The following is a 12,227-nucleotide window of genomic DNA, read 5'->3' on the forward strand; positions in this document are numbered from 1 at the left end:
CGCTGACCGGGCTCCAGCCCTCGCCGCCGCAGCCCCCGGGGAGGGCAGGGCCCGGCCGACCGCCCTCTCCAACTGGCACCTAAGCAGTTAACCGCCGCCCGGCGCCGCAGCCTCACGCAGGGCCGGCCTCCGCGGGGCGGGGCAGGGGCGGAGGGGGGGGGGGAGCCACCTCCGGCTCTGTGCTCTCATTGGTGGGCGTGATCCGGGGCCTCCCAGGGCCCGCCAATCCGGAGGCGGGAGGGAGTGGACGCGAAGTCGGAGGGCCCGAAGGGGGCGGCCGGAGCGGCGGCGCCCGAGCCGCGGGCCTGGGGCCCCTCACGGCGCCACGAACCCTGCGCGGGCAGATAGCGCGGGCGGGGTCCTTATCCGCCTCCACGCCGGGCGCCGGCCGGGGAACCCGGAGACCTCTCCCTCCAGCTCCCTCGGCCCTCTCGCGGGTGGGTCCTGGGCCCTGGGCGGGGACCTCACCGGCCCCACCCCGTCCGCGGGCTCTGCGGGTTTCCCCTGGAGCAGTGGCCCGGACCGGGGGTTGGAACGTGGAACCTGGGGGGCTTCCGCAGAGCAGGTGCAGCCCCGTCAGCCTGTCCGATCCCCCTCCCCCACCGCGCCCCCTACCCAGGCTACGCCCAGGCTTCCTAATGGGCCGGACCGTGGTCGTGCTGGGAGGAGGCATCAGCGGCTTGGCCGCCAGTTACCACCTGAGCCGGGCCCCCTGTCCCCCCAAGGTGAGTGCCCCGTCGTGCCAGAGGGAGGCTGCTTTAATACCCTCCTCCCGTTTCCAGCAAAAGGGAGTGCGCTGCCCTCTTCCCCTGCAGACCATTTACCCCGAGGCTATGTAGGCCGTGCCGCCCTCTTGTCCCCAGGTGGTCCTGGTGGAGGCCAGCGAGCGTCTGGGAGGCTGGATCCGCTCAGTCCGAGGGCCAGGTGGTGCTATCTTTGAACTTGGACCTCGAGGAATTCGGCCGGCGGGAGCCCTGGGGGCCCGGACCCTGCTCCTGGTGAGAAGGCTACGGAATGCCTAGGAGGGCTTGCGGAGGGCCCTTCACTAGAGGACAGGCTTGGGAGGGAGCATTGGTGGGCCAGTCCTTTCCTTAGTTTCTCCTCTTCCTGAGGATGTGTGGAGAGCAGGTTTCTGAGCTTGGCTTGGACTCAGAAGTGTTGCCTGTCCGGGGAGACCACCCAGCTGCCAAGAACAGGTTCCTGTACGTAGGTGGCGCCCTGCATGCGCTGCCCTCGGGCCTCAGGTAACGCCGTCACCTCCTTACTGCACCCCTGCCCGCCTGGCTTTCACCCCTTCCACCACTGCATCTCCCAGTCTGTCAGCCCTCCCGGCAAGAGGAGCCAGATGAATGGAAATGACTATGCCTTCCTCAGTGCAGGGGGCTCTTCCGCCCTTCACCGCCCTTCTCCAAACCTCTGTTTTGGGCTGGGCTGAGGGAGTTGACCGCGCCCAGGGGCAAAGACCCTGATGAGACTGTGCACAGTTTTGCCCAGCGCCGCCTTGGACCCGAGGTAACGTGGCCCCAGAGGCCCCGAAATCCCTCCCCTCCTAACCAGCTGCAGAGCCCTCCACTCATACCTGCCACCTAAGGGGGCTCTTCTGTAGGGCTTAGGGACGCCCCCTTCTCTTCACATCCAGTAGTCCTCAGAACAGTCGGGAGTGGATGCTCTCCGCTGCTTCCCATTCTTTTGCTACAGCGGGACTGCTCCCCAACCGAAACCCTACCCCACCCCTGTTCCCTACCTAGCAGGGCCAGCGGGAAGTAGGCTGTGCGGCTTCTTCCTTGGCCTCTCAATCCTGGTCTCACCCTTAAGGTGGCGTCTCTAGCCATGGACAGCCTCTGCCGAGGAGTGTTTGCAGGCAACAGCCGAGAGCTCAGCGTCAGGTCCTGCTTTCCCAGTCTCTTCCAAGCCGAGCAAACCCATCGTTCCGTTTTACTGGGGCTGCTGCTGGGAGCAGGTGAGTGGGGATTGGTTCAAGGGGTGAAGATATTAAGGACCGCCAGAGTAAGGGACTGGAGGCCAGGGTGCTGTTTTAATGATTCTTCCCTGCCTCCCCCTGTGCAGGGCAGAGCCCGCAGCCAGACTCCGCACTCATTAGCCAGGCCCGAGCCGAGCGCTGGAGCCAGTGGTCCCTCCGAGGAGGGCTGGAAACGTTGCCCCAAGCCCTTAACACCCACCTGACTAGTAGAGGAGTCCGTATTCTCAGAGGCCAGCCCGTCTGTGGGCTCAGCCTCCAGGCAGACAGGCGCTGGAAGGTAGGAGAGGCCCCTGGTGTGGAATGTGTGTCTAATTAGAGTTTCCATCTTTGCCTCTATGTTTTAACCAGGCCGGGGTGGGCCAGACTAGTTATTCATGGTTTTCCTAGATGCTGTTTAAGTACGGGCTACCCCGGGGTCTTAGACTTTATTTGTAGACCTTCCTCCGAGATCTGCCTGATCCAACTCTAGACAGAAGTAGTGCTTGTAAGTGGCTTAGGTAGGGGAAGGGCCAGCCCAGCTCCATTACGCATCTCAGAGAGGCCACGCTGGCTTGTCTGGTCTGCTTCCTGGAGTAACTGGGGGGGGGGGGGGGGGGGGGGAGGGGGCGGGGGTTCTGTGCTGATCGCACAGTCTCTTCATCCTGGCTCAGCACTCAGTCTCTCCTGCCCTTTTGGTGCCTAGGAAAGTGGGGCAACGCTCCCATTCTGTCTGTCCCTCAAATGTTTTCGTCCCGTCAGGTGTCTCTAGGGGACAGCAGTCTGGATGCTGACCACGTTATCAGTGCTGTTCCGGCTTCAGGTAACGAGGTAGCCACCGTCCCCTTCCCCGGCAGGAGTGAGGCAAAGTTCAGCTTCCGGGACCCACGGGACCATCCTGCGCCCCTGAACCGGTCATCCCTGTGGGGGGTCCAACCCCGGGGAGGGCGGGCGAGACTGGTGGGCAGGCCTCCTGACGCGGGCCCCCGCCTGCTCTCCCCCCCAGTGCTCGGCAAGCTGCTCCCTGCGGAGGCTGCGCCTCTGGCCCGGGCCCTGAGCGCCATCACTGCGGTGTCTGTGGCTGTGGTGAACCTGCAGTACCGAGGAGCCCGTCTGCCCGTGCAGGTAGCCATGACACAGAGGAACGAGAGGCGTGGGCTCAACCGGAACCTCTCCTTCCTGACCCGGTCTTCTCCTCGCCCCAGGGATTCGGACATTTGGTGCCATCCTCAGAAGACCCGGGCGTCCTGGGAATCGTGTATGACTCAGTTGCTTTCCCTGAGCAGGACGGAAGCCCCCCTGGCCTCCGAGTGACCGTGAGAAGCGATAGCTTTGCTTAGCGGGGGTTTCCAGAGGGCTCCTCCGTGCCCAGCGCAGGTCAGGCCAGGCTGTTCAGTGCCATATCCTCTCCCTAGGTGATGCTGGGAGGGTCCTGGTTACAGATGCTGGAAGCCAGGGGCGCCGTCTTATCTCAGGAGCTGCTCCAACAACAGGCCCAGGAAGCAGCTGCCACCCAGTTAGGACTGAAAGAGCCACCCAGCCACTGCTTGGTCCATCTGCACAAGGTGAGTTGAGCAAACGCTCCTCGACTCCCACCGAAGGCAGGAAGCGGTGCATTTGTCACCGTCTACCTGGGCCTGGACATCAGCAGCAAAAATTTCCCCGTATCCCCTCTTCTCTCCCCAGAACTGCATCCCCCAGTATACACTAGGCCACTGGCAAAAACTGGGTGAGTTGGGAGAGCGAGTGTGCTGAGGAGGGCAAGGAGACCAGACCCCCAGCTCTAACCATCCTTTCATCCTTTCTTTCCAGAGGCAGCTACGGAATTCTTGGCTTCTCAGAGGCTGCCCTTGACTCTGGCCGGAGCCTCCTATGAGGGGGTTGCTGTCAACGACTGTATAGAGAGCGGACGCCAGGCAGCAGCCCGGGTCCTGGGCTCGGAACCGAACAGCTGATCCCCAACTCCCACCTCCTCCTGGCCCCGCTGGTGGCAGTTCTTGACCCACGAAAATAAAAGTTGCTGGAGCTTGGCTGGATCTGGTTGTTCTGTCACCTACAGGCACGAGGCGGCAGGGGGGCAGGTCGCAAAGATAGGCACGAGGTGCCTGGGATGCAGCAAGCAGGAGCAGAGGCAAGACAAAGTCCTTTATTAGAAAATATATCAAAATCCCAGCCCCCTGCGCCAGGTCCAGAAGAGGAAGCTACTCCAGCACTGGCAGAAAAGTACCCAGGGAGGGGTTTCCTTCACCAAACATTACTTCCTCGGAACCATAAATAGAATAAATATTCACAGAGGTCCCAGGAAAAGCCGGATCACTCTTCTCTCCTGGAAGAGGAAGGGACTTGGGGTCCAGCCCTGCTCTTACCCCTGGGGCCGGGGACTCTCAGGAGTCCTCACATAAAATCATGACATCAAGGATTCACAGTCATAAGCCCTGGCAGGTGACCCTAGAAAGAGGGACCCCCAGGTCTAAAGGAGCCCAGCTCCAGTCCAGCAGTGAGGAGAGGCCCTTGCCTCCAGCCCAGCACTGGAGTTCAGTTCCCCCACGTCCCCTCTGAGAGCAGTGAGGAGCCGAGGGCGGGGAGGATACGACCCCTCGGATTCGGTTTCATGATTGAGGTGGGCAGGAAGGAGTGGTCAGTGTGAGCCCTGGGGGGCTGTGTGGTTGGCAGTAGGCAGAGGGCCAGGCCTGGCTGGGGGCCGGCGCTGCAGCATCTCTTGGCGGAAGGCCTGGGAGGAACCAGGTGGGTAACGGGGCCCAGAGGGAGTCCGGGGACCCCGAGGGTCAGTTCCAATGTCTGCTGTGATGTTGGTATAGAGAGGGCCCAGCTCTCGAGCCAGCAGTCGGTATGTCAGTGAGTTCATCCCATCTTGTGTCCAAGAATTCTGGGTACGGACCAGGAGGTCAAATCTGAGGGTCAGAGTTTGGAGAACTAAGGCCCAGAGAGAAACAGCCGGGGACTTAGGGACCTCTAGGCGTTTCCTGGCTGGGATGCAGAACCCTGAGGGCCCAGTCACCATTCGCGGGCAGTCCTCCCTACCTGTGGGGGTTTTCCTCATTTCCCTTGTCTCCTCGGTGCTTCACCATCTTATAGTGCCCCACGGATGTCGGGGGCCGCGAGATCTTCATCCCAGCCAGACGTACCCTATGGGAAAAGTGAGGGCACCGTGGAGGATCCGGAGTGGAGGAAAGCTCCTGACAGGCCAACAGGAGCTACGTCCGGCCAGCAAGGAAGCAATTACGTGTTTCTGTACACAGAGAGCCACTCTCGCCGGTTAGGCAAAAAAGTGCCACGTACTGGAAGGAGAGAGAAAGTCAAAGAGAAAGAAGGAAGTGGCACGAGAGAACACAGAAGCTGGATGTATCCAAAGCCTGGGCTGGTGCCAGTGCATCCAAACCCTGGGGCCTCGTTAAACAACGGGCAGAGGTGGGTTCGCACGTCCCACCTTTGCTCTCTGAGTGGCTAACGGGAAGCGCCCTGGCAGTCCAGGAAGGGCAGGGAGAGGAGCCATCTGATCAAAAGGACAGGGCAAGACCGAGAGTCGCGGACCCAAGCTCAGCAACTCTTATCTAGAACGGCGGCCGAGCTGCCTCAACTCCCTCACCCCGACCCCTCCACCTGTCCCCGTCATTAGGAAAAGAACAGAACCAAATAATCAGGACCTGGAAAGAAACAAACCCCCATCTGGAACACACAGAAGCAAGACCTGAAGATGGCCTGGGAAGGTACTGAAAGCACACGTACGTTTAGAAACTGCTGGGTCCTTCACACACATACAGAGGACAAGAATTCAGAGAGCTCGTCCCGGAGGGGCCAAGGGGGGAGGGGACGCAATGGGTCTAGCACAGCAAGCCCAAATCCTCACGCCACAGATGGGAAACTGGGTCAGCTGAGGCTGAAGGTCAAAACGTTTCACAGGCTAAAAATGAGCTGGCACCGTGCCAGCGACACGGACTCCAACCAACAAAGTGGTTCTGGGCGGTATGGAGCAGAGCCCCTCCTCCCCTGCCCCACCGGAAGTGGTCTGGATGCAAGCCTGGCGGCAGGCAGGACTGCAGTATCGCTAGGCCCTCTTCCGACTCTGGAAGGAATCCCGTGATACTGTAGCCTCTTGATCTCATCGTCTCTCCCTTAAGTCATCAGGATCTAGGAGACCGGGGGACGACAGAATGGAGACCGGCACGCAAAGCCTGACCCGGGTGGACTGAAAAAGCTAAGGGAGAAGAATGGGCCCGGTGTGGGTCGGGGTCCGGCTTGCTAGAGTCAGGCGTGGTCTCCGAGGACAGGCCCCCAGGCGAGGGTGAGGGGAGGGAGCGGGGGCAGGAAGTCTGACCTGGTAGCAATGTCGTCATCCTCACCGCCCCAGCCCCAGTATTCATTGGGGAAGCCATTCATCTTCAGGTACTGGTCAGGAGTGAGCGCTGAGACTCCTCCAAAGTACTGGGGGTACGGGAGGCTAGGGAGAGAAAGGTGCCTGGATTCCACAAGTCTTTTGGGGAGACATCCCCACCCACATCCCCTTGGCCCTCCTCCCAGTGGACGGTGGGGTTCCCTACTTCCCCGCGCCCTCTCGTGCCCTCTATACCTGTATCCGAACTTGTTCATGGCGACAGCGACGTGCCGGGGTCCCCGGGGGTCACACACATACAGATTGTGGTCGTTCTCGGGCAGCAGGTCCACGTCGTGCAGGAACAGGCAGTCCCATTCCTCGTCACGCAGGGCCTCCCGCACCCCAACGTTCAGCAGCTTGGCCCTGTTAAAGGTCCCATTGCCAGCCTGGAAGGTAATGGGGGAGAACCAGACCGTGTCTGTAGGCAGCATGGAGAAGAGGGGCCCAAGTACAAAAATGAAAGGAGGGAGATCAAAGGCGGGTGAAGGGAGGGTGGCGAGCCGAATGGAGAGAAAGACAAACTTTCGTTTTTCGTTCAGCAAATACTCGTGGAGCATCAGCGTGTGTCTGATACTTACATGCCGCTGTCTAGCATTTTCATCCTGACAACCAATAGCCACGGAAAACAGGTGTCTATTAGTTTTCACTCTTTGCCTCATTTCAGGGGGTTAAGAAACGTGTTCAAGGTCACGTGTGGGACAAATGGCAGAACTAACTTTAGTCCAGGTCTGGCCGGTCCCAAACTTGCACCATTGCAAGTTCAACAAAGGAAGAAATCACGGAAGACCGTGGGAACAACACCCTACACAGAAGCGGAGGAGTTACGGGGCGAGCCAGCTGGCCGAGCAGTGCTGCGTGTTTCCCCATCTTCGACGGTCCGACCCCCTCAGCACTGTTCCGGGGACCTACTACATGGGAATTGGGGGGGGGGGGCGGGCAGGGACCTGAGGCTCCGTCACAGAGAGAGCGGGGCGGGGCCGGGGTACCTGGTGGATGACGTAGATGCCGTAGGCAAGCTGCTGGCGCTGCAGGAAGGGGTGCAGGTGGTAGAGCAGCAGGCGCAGGTGATGCTCCCGGGCACGGTGGGGCACAATGATGGCGGTTCGGGAGCGCGGCTCACACCCCGCGGGGGCGGTACCGACCCCCCGGTTCCACCCGGGGATTCCTCTCCACAATCTCCGCCAGTGACGGCACCGGGCTAAAGGACACGGACACAGGACCCACTGTAGGGAGAGAACGGCCAGGTCAGGGATTCGAGGGGCAATGAGAAAAGGACCCCCAGGCCTGGGAACGCCTCTGGCCCTGGCAGTCTGCTGCCGGGGCTCAGCTTTCCCAAGGGCTCGTTAGAAACCTCACAAGCCGTCACTGGGACAGCTTTACAAAGTCTGGAAGGTGCAGGCTCTTCACCCGGCCTGCCTCTTTTCACGCTCCCTCTCTCCTGCCTCGCTGGGCCGGAGGCTACCGTTAGAAGATGGGAGAACACAGGACTTGCAACTAACTAAACCAGAGCTCATCTACAAAGGAAGCAATTCCCAGCCCAAGGCAGGGAGAGCACGAGAATGGCCAGGCGATGGAAAGCTGTGGCTCAACCCAGGAGCCCAATCTAATTCCAAATTCAGAACGGGCTCCACGTCAACCTCAGCCCACCTTTCGGGTACTTTAACATCCTCCAAGGCCCACTCCTGCCGCCCCAGCCCTGTCCCCACACCTTGGCCTTCCCTTTACTTCCTCGTCCTTTCTGCACTCACCTAAGAGAGGAGATCGTTCTGGACAGTAGGGCAGACCTTGAGGAGCTGGAGGACCCCCTGGGGCAACAGGGGCCCCAGGTAGGTGACTGAGGTTACTGTAGACATCATGGGGATGAGAATAGTCAAATGTCGGCCCCTGCTCTCGGCCAAATAGGGCACTGAGGCTTCGGAAGCCCCCCAGGGACAGGTACATCATGACAGCCAGCTGGGAGCCCACAAGCAGGGCCAGTGTGCAGGGCCGCTCCAGCAGCCTCCGCAACATCCTGGGGTGAGGTCTGAGGAGGGAGAGAGGAGAGTTCTGGGGGGCAGGCAGGCAACGAGCAAGCCAGCAGAGAGATCCTCAGTTAAGAATTGAAGTTAAGAGGAAGAAGAGACAAAGAACAAAGTCGCAGAAGGGAGCACACAGGTGAACGGTCAGGCACGAAAAAGAAACAGAATGTAACCGCCAGCAGCCCTACCACCTGCCATTTCCAGCCCAAGTTTCACTCTCCTCCACCTCCTCCCCAAACCACTCAGCCAACTACTCTCGGTCCCCACCCCCAAGAATGCTTACATCATTCAGGTCCCATGTCCCTTTCACAGGAGTCCCTGGAGAACCTCCCTTCCAATTTTAGAGGGGGAAAGACTCACCTAGGTTCAAGCTGTCTTCTTCGGGGTCATGGGAGCTTCGGGGGGTCCCGGCGGGGCAGAGATGTGAGGCATTATCTAAAATTGGAAATGTCACAGAGGACAGAGAAGGGCTCCATCCAACACTCCAACAGCGATCCTGGGGCCAGCTGTAACACAAGTGGTCAAGGATAACCACCCACCCAGAGGGGCAGAGCTCAACATCAGGGTGAAACTGGGAAGTGAGGGAAAGCGGTTGGAAAGACAAGGGGAGGAGCCAGAGATCGTAGGTCCCTGGCTTCTGCCCCGGCTGCCCTAGAGTGTCGGTTCACGCTTGCTTAACCATACCCCACCCCAACAGGACCAACCTGTTTGGGGAGTAGGGACAAGGCAGCTAATGGAACCATTATTTTCGCCGAGGGGTGAGGCAGTCACGACAGGATTGTGGAGTGGCCTCAGGAGGACCAAGGGCGGAGTAGGAAACAGGCTCCTTTCCGTTCTTCACGTGCCTGGGAGCTAGCTCCGCAGGTGCAGGCAGCGTGACCACCTGGGAGCTGCAAGCAAACAGCCCCGGAGCGCGGCGGGCAGGAGGGTGGGGGTGGCCTCCTCTACCTTTTCTACCCCATCCCCGTCCTAGCGGGGGTGGGGAGGAGGGTTACGGCTAAAAGTGAGGCAGGGAGAGGGAGGGCTGGGCAGAACCTGTCGGGGATACCTGGCCTGGCTCACCGAAGGGGCGTGGCCAGCGCGCTGCAGAGGGTCACAGACGGGTTCTTTCCGCGCACCCCCATCCCACCCCAACCTCCTCTTGCATTTGCAACGTGAGCCCACCGGCCTCTGCCCGAACGTCCACCTGGGACGCCCCCCCCACCCCCGCTCAAGCTGGTCTCCAGCCTTTGCCCAAAACTTCTCAACGCGCCAGTCGCCCGAACCTTTCTCCCGGGCCTCTCACCCCATCACCCCCAGCCCACATACCTGCTCTCCAGCTTCCCGTCGTCACCGCCACCCGGACTGCCTGGCAGGCATCGCCGCCGCCATCTTGGAAGCGGGCGCCGCGGGGCGGGGCCTGGCGTCACGGGGCGGGGCCTGGCGTCACGGGGCGGGGCCTGGCGGGCGGGGCGCCCGAGACAGGGGGACAGAGGCCGACAGAGGCCCGAGCGCAGGATGGCGGGGCTGGGGCGCTCCGAGAGCCGGCGGGGGGCTCTCCTTCCTGGACGCGCTCCGGCCCGGATGCCATTTCCCACCCCTCAGACTGGGAAGACATCAGCTCCAACCAGGGCTCTCTTGCCGGGCCGAGCCTGACCCAGAGGCCAGTGCGACAGTTTCTGGCGCGCCCCAAGACCTGTCACGGCGGGCCAGCCCCTTCCCGGCGTGTCCGTGGTGCCCCTGCGACTTAGTGCCACTTAGTCTCACAATTGTTTCTTGCTCAGGGTATCTCGTTGCGACTGCTCAGGCGCATTTTTGTATCCCCAGGGTGTCCCGCGACCTTGAAATAGAAACGGTTAGTTAATAAAACAAGGAAACGTTGAGTGAAGAGGGAAGCGCCAGCTTCAATGTAAAACTGCGTTTTCCCAGATATTAGAATAAAATGGACGCTCCATTAGTACCCAATATGTTTATCTTGCGGCTTCCACTACCCTCTTAGCATGTTATGTTCCTAAGAAGCTGCTGTTCAGAGCCAGGAAACTTGGAGTAAGTCACGGTGTCTGCCTCAAAAAGTTCATGAGCGTGTATGGGAGGAAGGGAAGGATATAAACAATATAGTGTGATAAACACGATTGCCCAGAAATTGCAACCCATTCTCACGTAGAGACTCGGGAAACACTTCCCAGAAGTGACGATCCCGCTGCTGCCTTACGAGATTCTGTTTCCATGGGAACTATTTTACAACTCTGTAGGTAACTGATCCGACATGCAAATTTTGTCCCGATATCAGGTTCAATTAACCCCCTATTCCCCATATCACACAAAACAAACAAGCAGTTTTTGCCTCCATTTTCATATTCAATTCTGTACTCTTGATCTGTAAATGTCTCTTCTTCAGATTTTCTTTTAAACTAACTATACCATCTGCCAGTTCCCTCGTGAGTTAAATAACATCTTTCACACGTGTTCATTTTTATTTAGATATTGACAAAGACTCTCCTCGACCAAACTTCAGACAGGATCCTCTGAGGTTTCTTTTCAAATAGGCCTCATCCTTGGACCACCAGCCACTTTCAGCAAGAAACCTGCTAAGTCAGTTTAGCCAGGATCTCCTTATCCTTGATGTAATTTTCCATCCACTGACCCTCTCATACTTCTCATTGGCTCTAAATAGCCCCTTGTCCTTATTGTACTCAGAGTGGAGCCCAACCTCTCTGACTGGGATAGTCTTTACACGTATCACAATGGTCCTGAAGAAAGTCTTCCTTACCATTTGAACAATTGTCGTCAGAATAATTGTTTCTTTAGCAGCATGACCGTCATCATTTTACCTTTTTCTGAAAACTGTATTTTTTAAATTTTTTTTTAAGTTTATTTATTTATCTTGAGAGAGATCACACGACCTGAGCTGAAACCAAGAGTCACATGCTCAACCGACTGAGCCACCCAGGCGCCCCAAGACTCCCCGATTTCTCGTGTGGACCGCTGGGTGGATGGTGGCATCATTCAGTAAGAAACAAAACTTAGAAGAGGCACGTTTGGGCGAAACAGTAGAGATGACCAGTTAAACTTTGGACTTCATGAACTGGAGATGCCTGGGGAGGTTCAAAATGAGATAATGGTGGGTTTCAGCAGAATCACCGGCTTTTGATCATACACACCCTGGCTGTGTGATGTTGAACAATACACTTTCTAGGTTTCATCTATAAAATGAACCCCATCTTAAGGGGTTTTGTGATACTGTGAACTAGGGAACAATGCCAGCAGAAGTAGATATTCAGTCTATCTGAATTTTGAGCACAAAGTAGGAACAGAATAAAAGCCCTGATTGTTTAAGGAGTTCACGGTGTCGTGGAAAAGACAGACTCCTAGAGAAAGTGGAAATGTGGTTCACTCACAGGACCCTTCCCCTGAGCCTCTCTACTCCTCCATGGTGTTCAGTTTTAGAAAAACTGAACTTCATCGTCTATCCCACATCTCCACCTGCCTTCTGCTGCAGTTCTCCTGCATTAATTCGCAAGCTTCATTTTCAAGAACTTGCACCTCTATTCCATTTCACCCTGGCCACACTCCAGACTTGATCATCACCTAGAAATGCTATGTCTCTGAAAACGTAAATTCTAATATTGCTGGTTTCTACCACAGTATCCTGTCTTTCTACGTTCTGAATAAATTCTGGGAGCTCAGTTGGTTAAGGATCAGACACGTGCTTTCGCCTCAGGTCATGATCTCCAGGTTTTGTGAGTTTCAGCCCAGGGCCGGGCTCCATGCTAACAGTGCGGAGCCTGCTTGGAATTCTCTGTCTCCTCTCTGCCCCTCCCCCGCTCGCACAGTCTCTCTCTCTCTTTCAAAATAAATAAATAAACTTAAAAGATAATAA

General features: G+C 58.0%; 2 protein-coding genes across 6 annotated transcripts; one reads left to right on the top strand and one right to left on the bottom strand.

Annotated features, from left to right (window-relative positions):
• The first annotated feature begins 244 nt into the window (after positions 1–244).
• On the top strand, positions 245–3,987 carry PPOX (protoporphyrinogen oxidase). 5 transcript variants are annotated; one of them, XM_019433305.2, is made up of 13 exons: positions 246–437; positions 620–725; positions 864–998; positions 1,096–1,244; positions 1,380–1,512; positions 1,816–1,960; positions 2,068–2,258; positions 2,720–2,780; positions 2,964–3,082; positions 3,163–3,273; positions 3,373–3,522; positions 3,644–3,686; positions 3,770–3,987. In XM_019433305.2, exons 2-13 carry the CDS (start codon positions 639–641, stop codon positions 3,910–3,912), a joined length of 1,467 nt encoding a protein of 488 aa, XP_019288850.2. In that variant the 5' UTR covers positions 246–437; positions 620–638; the 3' UTR covers positions 3,913–3,987. The 5 variants fall into 5 exon arrangements, with proteins under 5 accessions (XP_019288853.2, XP_019288850.2, XP_019288852.2 ...); XM_019433307.2 differs by having other exon boundaries at positions 247–437; positions 1,129–1,244; XM_019433308.2 differs by lacking the exon at positions 3,644–3,686 and having other exon boundaries at positions 245–437.
• A 95-nt stretch (positions 3,988–4,082) lies between these two features.
• Positions 4,083–9,015, bottom strand: B4GALT3 (beta-1,4-galactosyltransferase 3). Its single transcript, XM_019433311.2, is given in 8 exon segments — positions 4,083–4,869; positions 5,000–5,104; positions 6,294–6,416; positions 6,546–6,736; positions 7,337–7,480; positions 7,482–7,573; positions 8,099–8,373; positions 8,729–9,015. Coding segments are annotated over 7 exon segments (1,191 nt in total). The 5' UTR covers positions 8,361–8,373; positions 8,729–9,015; the 3' UTR covers positions 4,083–4,595.
• Between the last annotated feature and the right edge of the window lie 3,212 nt (positions 9,016–12,227).

The sequence above is a fragment of the Panthera pardus genome, unplaced genomic scaffold (assembly GCF_024362965.1).
Source record: "Panthera pardus isolate Hobbes unplaced genomic scaffold, ASM2436296v1 HiC_scaffold_21, whole genome shotgun sequence".
Taxonomy (NCBI): Eukaryota; Metazoa; Chordata; class Mammalia; order Carnivora; family Felidae; genus Panthera; species Panthera pardus.

Coding starts and splice junctions, on each gene's coding strand:
- PPOX (XM_019433305.2), top strand. CDS start 639: ATGGGCCGGACCGTGGTCGTGCTGGGAGGAGGCATCAGCGGCTTGGCC. Junction 2,781..2,963: donor CAGTGCTGTTCCGGCTTCAG/GTAACGAGGTAG, acceptor TCTCCCCCCCAG/TGCTCGGCAAGCTGCTCCCT. Junction 3,687..3,769: donor AGGCCACTGGCAAAAACTGG/GTGAGTTGGGAG, acceptor CTTTCTTTCCAG/AGGCAGCTACGGAATTCTTG.